The following is a 12006-nucleotide window of genomic DNA, read 5'->3' as shown; positions in this document are numbered from 1 at the left end:
TTGCCTGCCAGGCACTATGCTGCTGAGCTATATCCCCAAACATAATTTTTTTTTTTTTTTTTTTTTTTTTTGGTCTTTTTGAGACAGGGTCTCGCTATGCAGTTCAGGCAGGCCTTGAGCTCACTTTGTAGCCCAGGCTGCTTCTCAAACTTGCAACGATCCTCTTGCCTCGGCCTCTTGAGTGCTGGGATTACAGGTATGTGCCACGACTCCCGGCCATAAACAAATTTTTTGGGCGGGTACTGGGACTCGAACTCTGGACCTTGCACTTGCTAGGCAGGTGCTTGTGCCACTGAGCTATATCCCTGGTGCCCCCAGACATAATTTTATTAATTTTTTTTTTTTTAAACTTTCCATAGAAAGAATCATCCCTTTAGAGAAATAGATAACTCTAAATATCAGATTAGTACAACTAGGTCAAAAGGATAAAGACCAATTAAAATAGTTCCCTGCTAGCCAAAGACGAAAATATATGAGGACTAAAAGAAAAAGAGAGCTGGGTGTGGTGGCACACCCCTGTAATCCCAACACTTGGGAGGCTAGTGAAGGAGGATCGCTGTGAGTTCGAGGCCAGCCTGGGCTACAAAGTGAGCTCAAGGCCAGCCTGAACTGCATACGAGACCCTATTCCAAAAACACCAAAAAAAAAAAAAAAAGAGAGAGAAAGAAAGAAAGAAAAGAGGTAAGATTCTTCCAACATGTTACAAGTTTGAGACCAGCCTGAGCTACAAAGTGAGCTCAAGGTCAGCCTGAATGAATAGCAAGACCCTGTCTCAAAAAGACCAAAAAAAAAAGATTCTTCCAACATACAGTAACTGGCACTGTATTTACCCTACCATCTAAAGTAACAATAAAAAGGAAAGTAAACATATGAAAATATTTTTCAAGACTTTGACCATCATCTAACAAAGGAGAGTGATCCCCAGAATCCAAGAAACAGACAAGGTAAACACTAGGCTTTCCTGCTGGCTTATAGCTTTGCATGAATTGCCAAGTGATGAGGAAATACCTGGCTCAGGTTTTCCTGAGTCAAGGAGATTGAACGAGGTATGTGGGGAAACAAAGGCAGACAGAAATCACAGGATGGAATATACGAGATGAGACAGCTATGTCAAGACAGCGCTAGAAACCTGCAAAATCCTCTCAAGTCTTTGAGCCCTCATCAGTGAAGTTTTATTTGGTTTCTTTTTTGAGACAGGGTCTCACTATGCAGTTCAGGCTGGCACTGAACTCACTTTGTAGCCCAGGCTGGCCTCAAACTCACAGCGATCCTCCTGCCTCAGCCTCCAGAGTGCTGGGATTATAGGTGTGTGCCATCACACCTGGCCATCAGTGAAGTTCTAGAAGAAACAATTTCTGGGCTCACAGAGACCTAGGGATAAGTTCCCCTTCCCACCAGAGTGAAAAGTATCATAATCAACACACAGGCCAGGGGACTCAGAAAGGTTTTGCCCAAGTAGTTCAGAATTAGTCTAAATGCTATTGTCTTGCCCAATACATCTTAAAAGACCTCGAAGAACAATTATTTCCAAGTAACTGAACTATATTCTGGAAATTCAAGAATAGTTACAGGACTCAGAAACGGCTACCACCAAATGAGGTAAATTATACAAAGTCTGACATCCAAAGCAGAAAAACATAAGGCATCCAAAGCAGAAAAATATAATCCAGAGAGAGAAACTAATGAATTGAAAAGCCATCTCAGAAATGTTACAGATAGCCAGGTGTGGTGGCACATACTTGTAATCATTGCACTTGGGGATCTTGAGGCAGGAGGATAGCCATGAGTTCAAGGTCAGCCTGGGCTACATAATGAGTTCAAGGCCACACTGAACTGCACAGTGAGACCCTGTCTCCAAATAAATAATGAATAAATGAATGAATGAATGTATGTTATTATAAAATACTCCACATGTCCAAAAATGTAGAGGAAAGACTGAGCACATGATAAAGAGAAACACAGAAATTTTTTTTTTTTGGTCTTTTTGAGATAGGGTCTCGCTATGCAGTTCAAGCTGGCCTTGAGCTCACTTTGTAACCGAGGCTGGCCTCGAACTTGCAATGATCCTCCTGCCTCAGCCTCCCAACTGCTGGGATTACAGGTGTGAGCCACCCTGGCCCTCACAAAAAATATTTTAATAGTAATAATTATTCAAACTGAAATACAACAGAAGATCAAAACACTAACCCTGTCTAAAAAAATAAAAAACAAGGGGCTGGGGATTTAGCTCAGTGGCACAGTGCCTGCCTGGCAAGTGAGAGGTCGTGAGTTCAATTCCCGGTACCGGAAAAAAAACAAAACCAAAAAAAAAAGAAAGGGTAAAAAAATAAAAAACAAAAACACACAAAGGAGACAGGACAGAAAGACTATTTCAAGAAATATGAAAACTTATAAAGGAGGAAGAGGATATCAAGCTGGAGGCTGGCTTGCACATGTTAATGAAACCTCATCTCAAAATAAAATTGAAAAAGAGCTAAGATGTAACTTGGTGGTAGAATCCTTGCCTAGTGTGCTTTAAGCCCTGATTCAATCCTTAGCACCACACACACAAAAACCAAAACTCACTGGTCAGTTCTGGAGGTTACTATGACACCATGATTCTAGAAGTAAAAATTAAAGGAATCAATGAAACATTCCTCATACCTACAAACTATTTCAAAGTAGCTGATGAGAACAGTACTTCTCAGAATTCTAAATAATAAAGGCAAAAAAGCTGAGGGATGTAAGAAAATAATTTATGTTTTTAAATCTTCATTTTAAATTTCCCACAATGAACCTACTAAACAAAGATCTCTTTCTTTAGTATGTGTGCTGCCAAAGTAAGCACTCAACAAAGATCTCTAAGAGCTGCGAAGCACCATTATAAGAGCGTAGTAGGGGTATGGGATTTTATAATTAATGAGTCAGAATGAAAATATTTGAACTCATTAACCCATCTTTTTTTGGTGGTGGTGCTGGGGATTGAACCTAGGGCTTTAACACAGAGCTACATCCCCTGCCCCTTTTAAAATGTGCCAAATGCTGGGATTACAAGCATGTGCCACCACACCCAGCATGGGCTTGGACTTTTGATCCTCCTACTTCAGCTACCCAAAGTACTGGGATAACAGTTGTGGGCTATAATCAACTTTTTAATCTAGATACTAAAAATAAGAAACTGAAAAATACCATATACAACAACATTAAACACACGAGCCAGGCATGTGGTACACACCTTATTCCCTGCTACTTAGGAGGCTGAGACAAAAGGATAGAAGTTCAACACCAATGCCACTGACCAATCTTAGTATCACTATAAGTGGGAAGTGACTGCTGATGTCACAGGAAGCACAAGCTGATTCATATATGCCTGCCACAAAAGGAGAACCTGAATCTACTCAGTCTCACAGATTTAACTACCAGTTTATAAGAAATACAGGGAAGAGGAATATGTCAACTGTTATCTTCAGGATACGATCATCCACCAAATTCAGAATGTGAGAAGTTCCATAACAAATAACTCAGGTTCTTCAACAAATAAATGACATGACTACCAAGGGTAACGGAATTATTGGCAAGATTGAAAGTTTAAAAGAGCTGGGCATGGTGGAGCATGCCAGAACTTCGGAAGCTAAGGCAGGAGGATCACAAGTTCCCGGCCAGTCTGGGATACATAGTGAGTCCAAGTCCAGCCTGAACTACACAGCAAGACCCTGTCTCAAAACAAACACACAAACAAAAAAAAGTTTAAGAAACATTAACCATAGCTAAGATATGGTCTTATTTGGATCCTGATTTGAATAAACCAGGTGAAACAACAGAAAACTGAAATAAGACAGTGTATTAGACAGCAATATACTTAATTTTGTTAGGTCTGATTATGCCACTGCAATTATTTTTTCAATTAATTTTATCGGTATATTTTAGATACACATAATGATAACGTCATAGGGAATTTGTACCTATCTGTGATATATCTTGATTCTTTGTAATTATGCTTTTTGAAAAACCCTGCCTGGTTAGAAATACATACTGAAGTATACTTGAGGTAAAATGATCTTCAGGTTATTTTAATACTCTAGGAAAACTACTTGGTAGGATGGGGCAGAAAGATCTCAATTTTGAGGCCAGATTGGTCAACTTAGTGAGACCCTATCTCAAAATAAAAAATTAAAAACACTGGGAATATAGCTCAGTGGAAGGCCTTGAGTTAATGCAGTTACTGTGAAAAGAAAAACAAGCAAGCGAGCAGGCACGTCTGCGTGCAGGAAGGCATTACAAACGAGTAGGAGAATGTTGGCAATTATAACTATTTCTCGTATTTTATTACTTACTTGGTGACTTGCCTATGCTGTAGTTACTAAAAATACAGGGCTTCTGTGCATTTACACCTTGTTTGTCTACTTGATGGGACTGAGTAGCCTCTCTGAGTTGAGACAGAATTTGTCGACCACTGCGCTGGGAGGAAGCATTCACTTCAAATATCTACAAGAAGACGTGAGGAAAAAGGCAGCACAATTTATGTTTTCTGATAACGGTAATTATTACATCCACATCTCCCGCTGTACCTGTTACTCACCTTGAATCCCAGCTCCTGAGCACAAGCATACACTGTGGCAGTTTTACCCACTCCTGTTGGCCCCGTTATAAGAACAGTGTTGCAAAGACGGATCTCTTCTTCGTCTGAGCTGCCTTGAAAGTCTACGCTATCAGAAAAATCTGAAAAAGTACCCAAATGCATATAAAGTAATTAAAGCTTAGGAAACAATTCTATCTCATGAAAACCATTTATCAAGTCCATCAAATTTCTTGCCAATAAATGCTGAAAAATGAGTTTATATAAGCATAAGTCAAATACAAAACACTAACTCTGAAATTTCATAAAAAGTTTTAGCTAATCTAAGCCAGGCGTAATGGCACATGCCCACAAAATCCAGCCCTTGAAGGCTGACACAGGAGAGCTTGTGTTTAAGACTCCCTCTAAAAAATGAAACAAGCTGGGTGTGGTGCACACATGTAATTCCACCACTCAGAAGGCTGAGGCAGGAGGATCACTGCGAGTTCAAGGCCAGAGTGGGCTATACAGCAAAGTTAAGGCCAACCTGAACTGCATATCAAGACCCTTTCTCAAAAAAAAAAAAAAAGAAAAACAAAGAAAAGCTAACGTAACTCTAGAAGCATTTGGTGAAATGAAAAGAAATGACTCAAAATACCTTCCTGTTTTTCATCTCTTTTTCCCTTCAAATTCTGTCTTTCTTCCAGTTCAGCTCTTCTCTTCCAGTCTTTTAACCAGCTGTCATAAAAAATGCACATTAGTGACACAATAATTCAAGAATAGAGATACGCATTAAACCTTACGTTAAAACGACTGCTGCCGTCACTCTATCTGTCTCTCTCTGCCTGTCTCTCTCGGTTGCTGCTTTTGCTGTCTTCTGCCACCATGCACTGTTTCTCCTCTGGGATGCCTCCGTGCCAACCCACCCTACCTTGGAAAGAGCCGATTACGGACTGAAACCTCTACAAATTGTGAGCAAATAAACCTTTCCTTCTTTAAAAAAAAAAAAAACTGCAGGGGGCATTATGGCATATTGCTGGTTTTTATGTGCTCCATAGGGCCTCTGAATCAACTAAATACTAAAATATTTTTGTATGGACATGAATGTTTAAAGAATGAAGTAGCTTCATTATTTCTGCATATGGTTGCTTTACATTCTTCTGATTAGAGACAGAATCATGTAGGTATTCCATAGCTGTTGAACGTACAGTTATCATCAAGAGCATAATGAAATTATTGCTATTAAGGCAATTCTTAATATTCATGTTCATGGATACGTGTTTGCCCTTTACACAAAATTTAGTCTCAGTGTCCCAATGAGTAGGATTACATTATGAAAAGATACATGAACCTAATGTATACTTCCCAAAGTTTTTAGTCTGTCTTCCACTAGGCATGGCTAGTTGTTTATTGTCCTTGGTGCTTTTTTTCCCCAACTTTATACTGTGAAAAAATTTTGAATGTACACACAAAAAAGAAATTAGAATAATTAACTCCTGTGTACCTATCATTCAGTTTTAGCAAGGATCAACTGATGACTAATCTTGTTTCATCTCTGCCCAACCAATTTTTTTCTGTAATATTTTAAAGCAAATTCCAGAATTACTTTTTCATTTGTGTATGTCAGAATGAACCACTAATAAACTTATAGCATATGTGTAAAAAAAAAAAAAAAAAAAAAAAGAATGAAGTAGCTTTTGCCTAAATATACATGAGCTTATGTACTAGAACATTTACTGCAACACTGGTGTTTTTTGTTTTTGTTTTTGTCTTTTTGAGACAGGGTCTTACTATGTAGTTCAGGCTGGCCTTGAGCTCACTCTGTAGCCCAGGCTGGCCCTGAACTCACAGTGATCCTCCTGCCTCAGCCTCCCGAGTGGTGGGATTACAGGTGTGTGCCACCATGCTCGCCTTGCAGCACTGTTTAAATTAGCCTCTGTAAGGAAAAACATAAAAGTTCTTCCTAGTAGGGAAAAAGATATATTACAGTAAATTCATATTTAAAAAACCAGTACACAGCAATTAAAAATAACTAAGGCACGCTGTGTGATGACATAAAATATATCTAAAATATAATGCTAAATACAAGTGGAAACTTTAAATTTTAATCTGGACCGAAACTACCAGACTACAAAATCCCTACTTTTCTACCTATGTGACTTTAGAGAAATAACCATTCCAGGACTGTTTCTTCATTGAAGAGATCAAAACAACAGTATTTACTCTCACAGTTCTAAGGATTAAATCAACTAAGAATAGTGTTTGTTTATTTGTTTGTTTGTTTTTGAGATAGAGTTCACTATGTAGTTTAGAATGGGCTTAAATTCACTATGTGTAGCCCATGCTGGATTTTAACTCACAGCGATCCTCCTGTTTCAGCCTACTGAGTGCTAGGATTATAGGTATGTGCCCCATGCCTGGTAGAAGAGTGTTTCTTGCACCAGTTCTAACTTCATGATATTGACTGTTAGAATGGGTCAGCAATTCCTTACATGAAATCCTTTGGCCAAATACTATAGCTGCAAAATTCACAATTTTTCAGGTATTCAAAAGGCAAGTTAGGGCCGGGGATATAGCTCAGTGGCGCAAGCACTTGAATGGCAAGCACGAGGCCATGAGTTTGATTCCAGATACCAAAAAAAAAAAAAAAAAAAAAAAAGGCAAATTAAATGCCTACTAAATGTGATTGACAAAGACCATAACAAATGGGGCTGGGAATTTAGCTCAGCAGTACAGCACCTGCCTGGCAAGTGCAAGGTCATGAGTTCAATTCCCGGTACCAGATAAAAACCAAGAAGAAGGGAAAAAAAAAAAAAAAAAAAGACCATAACAAACTTCATATAATGAAGCCAATAAATTTTTCAGTTTTCAAAACTTTCTGTGGACCTGAATTAATATGATCCCATTAGTCAGAAAAGAAAGATCTACTGCATATGTACAATTTTTTTTCTTGAAGATTTAACAAGAAATTTCCAATTATGGTAAATTCTGGGAAGGAGAAATGTGAGAAAAGAAACTTTTTGCTTAAAATTCTTGTCTTTAAAAAACTTTTCCAAGGCCAGGGTATAGCTCAGCAACACAGCACCTACCTGGCAAGTACAATGTCCTGAAAGCAATTCCTGGTACCAAAAAAAAAAACAAAAACCTTTTCCCATGTACTATACTACTTTATAATTTTAATTTCTAAATTTTAGCCTAAATAAAATAGTAAAACCAAACTCATAAACTACTTCTCAATTCCTTTAGAAATGCCACCAACCTATGTAACTTCTTTATAGCTGCCTCATTGCCTATGAGTTCACTGGCATTCTGAGGTTGGTACTTTTCTGTCCAAAGCATATCTTCAGTTCCAGAATCTAAAGCAAAAAAAAAAAAGGTATTATTTATTCCTTGATATAAGCATATATTCTTAGATATTTAAATAACTGCTATAATGTCACAATAATTATTTGTAGAAAAGATGATGCTTTCAAAATGCCAAAAAGGTTATTTTAAAATTTAAGGTTAAGCTGGGCGTGGTGGCACATGCCTTGTAATCCAGCACTCAGGAGACTGAGGCAGAACTGTTGAGTTCCAGGCCAGCCTGAACCACATAGTGAAACCCTGTCTCAAAAAGATAAAAAAAAAAAGGTCTCAGAAAGCCCAAAATAAATAAAATTTTAAAAAATTAATGACAATATTAAAACATGCCATGAAGTTTACATAAAAATGGATGAATTAAAACAATTCAACAGAATACTTTGGGCAAAATATTTAAACTGAATGGAAAAACTGAGGTTTTTTAGAAAGCATATGTAGCTTGCCATGGCAGCACATGTTTATGACTGTACACTTGGGAGGCTAAGACAGAAAGATTGCAAATTAAAGTCCAGCCCTGGCAATTTATGGATTGGCAAGTCCTTGGCTCAAAATAAAAAGTGAAAAAGATTAGTGATACAGCTCAGTGTGAAGACCCTAGGTTTATTTCCTAGTTGTGTATGCGCGCGCACACACACACACAGATATATACACACACACCACACACACACACACACACACACACACACACACACACACGGCGTATGTATTGAGCTAGAGGTAAAGTTCAGTGGTACAGCACATGGGTAGCATATATGGGTTTGATCCCCAACACCACAAAAATAAATTTTTTAGGCATATGTATTTAGAGAGAAGCACAGAGAAATCAAAGACGAAATATCTATCTGTTCATATGGTTAGCTATCAGCCTCAAATCACTGCAGCTTCCACTTACATACAAATATACTGTTTGAAAGTTGCAATATGCATAAATTAAAAGAAGGACAGGCACGGTGGCATAGGCCTGTGGTCCCACCTACTCAGGAGGCCGAGGGAGGAGCATCTAGAGTTCGAGGCCAGCCTGAGCAACCCATTAAGACCCTGTCTCAAGTGAAAAACAAACAACAAAAAAAGAGAGTGGGGGGGAAGAGGTTAAAAAACACAAGTTCTACAATGAGAGGGAGAAAATCCAACTTACCAGGAACGGAAGATGTTTCTGCTGCAGGCTCTTTGTCATCATTTATTATCAGAATATCATGATGCACTACTGCTTCTGTTTTCACTTTGCATGTTGTACGTAAAGCAGTTTGCTTCTTCCGGGATGATTTAGAAAATATACCTTTGGAAGAATCTAGCTTTTTGCCAGAAGAGTTGTTGCTTTTGTCAAGTTCTTCTGGCTTCTCACTGATCTTTTCTGGATTTACTGAATATTCACTTAGTTTCTTTCTTTTTGACTTCTGAGTTTCTGTTTCCATTCGTTTCCTTTTCATGTCTTTTTGACTGACATCAGGCTCTAGCTGTGAACTTTCTATTTCAGAAATTATAGAATGCATGTGCTTACTAATCAACAAAAACAATTTTCAATACCCAATAATCTTCATATCACTTCGAAATATTCGCGCAAGGATGACACGTAAATTTGTGAAGCGTTCCATATTGTTTACTAAAATTGGAACGATACAGAGAAGATTAGCATGGCCTCTTTGAAAGTTCTGTGACATTAATCTGAAAAGGTAATCAAATCTGACATGCTGAAAGTAAGCCTTCTGTATGAAGACATATATTAAATGATCTCATCTAAAGTGTTCTTTAAACGAATGACTAGTAATCTACCATAATTATAACTGGCTTTCAATGGGCAAGTTAGCATGCCTGTAATCTCAGCTTCTGGGAAGGGTGAGGCAGGAGGATTACAAATTTGACACTAGCTCAGGCAATTTAGCAAAACCCTGTCTCCAAATAAAAAGAGCAGGGAATATACCTCAGGGGTGGAGGAAACCTGAGTTTGATCCCCTACACTGCAAAAATAAGTAAACAAGTAACAGCAATCTTTGTATGCGTATCTCTGGAAGCTGGCAGACACAACACTGCATTGTACAAGTTGCTGTGCTTTGCGTAAATAGTTGTCCTTGCCCAATGTAAGCAAGGTTTTGACCACTTCTGAGTCAAGGGCTAAGTCTTCATATTTTCGAAACTGAAATATTAGCACAAATGATAATAATGATCACTAACCTTGTTTACCATGATACTCAGAAAGTACCTGGTATTCGATTTGTTTTTTTAGAAGCAAGGGAAAATATTTTCCCAAAGAAAAACCAGGATTTGACCACCCAATTTCCTCCAGCAAAATATTTCTTACTTCTTTAGTAAAAGCATTCCTTGTCCTCATAAGCTGCAATGAAGAATAAAATGCCACAATAACAGATCCATATCACTTACTAATGTTAATCACAATACTACCAATCATTTTCTGTCGTAGTAAGTCAACGTCTATGTAGGACTAGCTTTAGTCACTAAATACAAAGCTGCATTTACATAGCTTTTGAAGGATTTAGTTAAAAAAAAAGACTTATTTCATGTTTTTCTTTTTCTCCCTCTCAACTAATTGAACTTTACATATTTATTAGACTACAGTGCTGACTTATAAAGTACCTAAATGTGAGCTGGGCATGGTGGCGATGCCTGTAATCCAACAATAAGGAGACAGGCAGGAGGACTGTCCTGAGTTCATGGTGAGTTCAAGGTGAGTCAGAACTACACAGCAACACCCTGTCTCAAAAAACCAAAACAAAAATAAAGTATCTGAATATGCTATATAATGTAATATTCTCCCAAAGTAGCTTATTAATTTTCAAAATTGGCTATTTTAAAAATGTTCTAAAGCTCTATAAGTACTGAAAGGAAATATGTACATCAATTATTTTTCAAAATTTAACCTCAGAACCGAGCATGGTGCCTGTAATCTCACACTGGGAAGGCTCAGGCGAGAGAATCACTTCGAGTTCAAGGCCGGCCTGAACTACACAGTGAGACCCTGTCTCAAAGAACAGAACACAAATCTGAGCCCAGGACAAAAGGAACTCCGAGACACAACAGCCAATATCCAAGTTTTTTTCTCGAAAAGAAGTGAAGGAAACACCCTAGAGGACATGAGCTCTTTTGTACTTGCCATGACAGCAGAATCACGGTTCAAATTTGAATCCAAAGTTGAGAATTCACCAAGAGCAATAACCCGTTTGGAAATATCTGTTACTTTTGTATCCTGTTCTTTAAATTTAGTTAAGAGAGGACAAGAGGGTGGTTTCAAATGCCACAACCAACACCCTAAAGAAAAAAACAGAACAAGTATCTTAATTATTCACTGTGCATTCACTGAATATCACCACAAAGACTTGGTAAGTCCTAGTACCCAGGAGTCCCTGTGTTCAATTCCCAGCACACAAAACATAAACAAATTAGACAACAATAACACCCCAAACTTACAACTACACAGTTAACACAGAAGTACCCCAAACCCAAACAAGTACACAGGAAACAAAATCCTCACATCCAAGAAATACCATTAAGAAAAATTACCTATTTCCCCTACCAAATGTTAAAAACAAGTAGTAGCAAACTGTCATTTCTTTTTAAATCAATTTGATACTCAGGGTAAAAAAAAAATTTTTTTTTGCCTTTTTGAGACAGGGTCTCGCTATGCAGTTGAGGCTGGCCTTGAGCTCACTCTGTAGCCCAGGCTGGCCTCAAACTCCCAATGATCCTCCTGCCTCAGCCTCCCAAGTGCTGGGATTACAGGTGTGCACCACCACGCCCTGCATCAGGGTAAAAATTTAAAAAGTAGTTAACATCCTGCTTTAAACTTTTAAATCAGACCTGTATTCAAATCCAGATTCTGCCACTTACTATCCTTGTGAATATGGCAAGAGCCCAACCTTAGTTTCTTTATCTATAAAGGAGAGGTGATAATTACAATATTCAACCACCTAGAATTGTTTAGGGATTATTTGCCCAAAAGAATCAAGATAGCAGGGGTTGGTGGCACACACCTGTAATCCCAGCACTTGGGAGGCTGAGGCAGGAGGATCCTTGGGAGTTTGAGACCAGCCTGGGCTACAAAGTGAGCTCAAGACTAGCCTGAATTGCACAGAAAGACTCTGTCTCAAAAAGACCAAAAA

General features: G+C 38.3%; 1 protein-coding gene across 1 annotated transcript in view; it reads right to left on the bottom strand.

The window, feature by feature from the left end:
* Atad5 (ATPase family, AAA domain containing 5) overlaps positions 1-12006 on the bottom strand; it is a 44986-nt gene that overhangs the window by 13918 nt on the left and 19062 nt on the right. The window contains exons 8-14 of the mRNA XM_005402808.2: positions 11001-11155; positions 10064-10223; positions 9030-9359; positions 7794-7890; positions 5193-5272; positions 4559-4698; positions 4314-4464 (exon numbers count right to left, since the gene is read on the bottom strand). Of these exons, the coding sequence (XP_005402865.1) occupies positions 4314-4464; positions 4559-4698; positions 5193-5272; positions 7794-7890; positions 9030-9359; positions 10064-10223; positions 11001-11155 (1113 nt within the window). The remainder of the gene's footprint in view (positions 1-4313; positions 4465-4558; positions 4699-5192; positions 5273-7793; positions 7891-9029; positions 9360-10063; positions 10224-11000; positions 11156-12006) is intronic.

This window comes from Chinchilla lanigera, unplaced genomic scaffold, assembly GCF_000276665.1.
Source record: "Chinchilla lanigera isolate Chin_1 unplaced genomic scaffold, ChiLan1.0 scaffold00080, whole genome shotgun sequence".
Taxonomy (NCBI): domain Eukaryota; kingdom Metazoa; phylum Chordata; class Mammalia; order Rodentia; family Chinchillidae; genus Chinchilla; species Chinchilla lanigera.
This window is presented reverse-complemented; position numbering and strand designations above follow the sequence as displayed.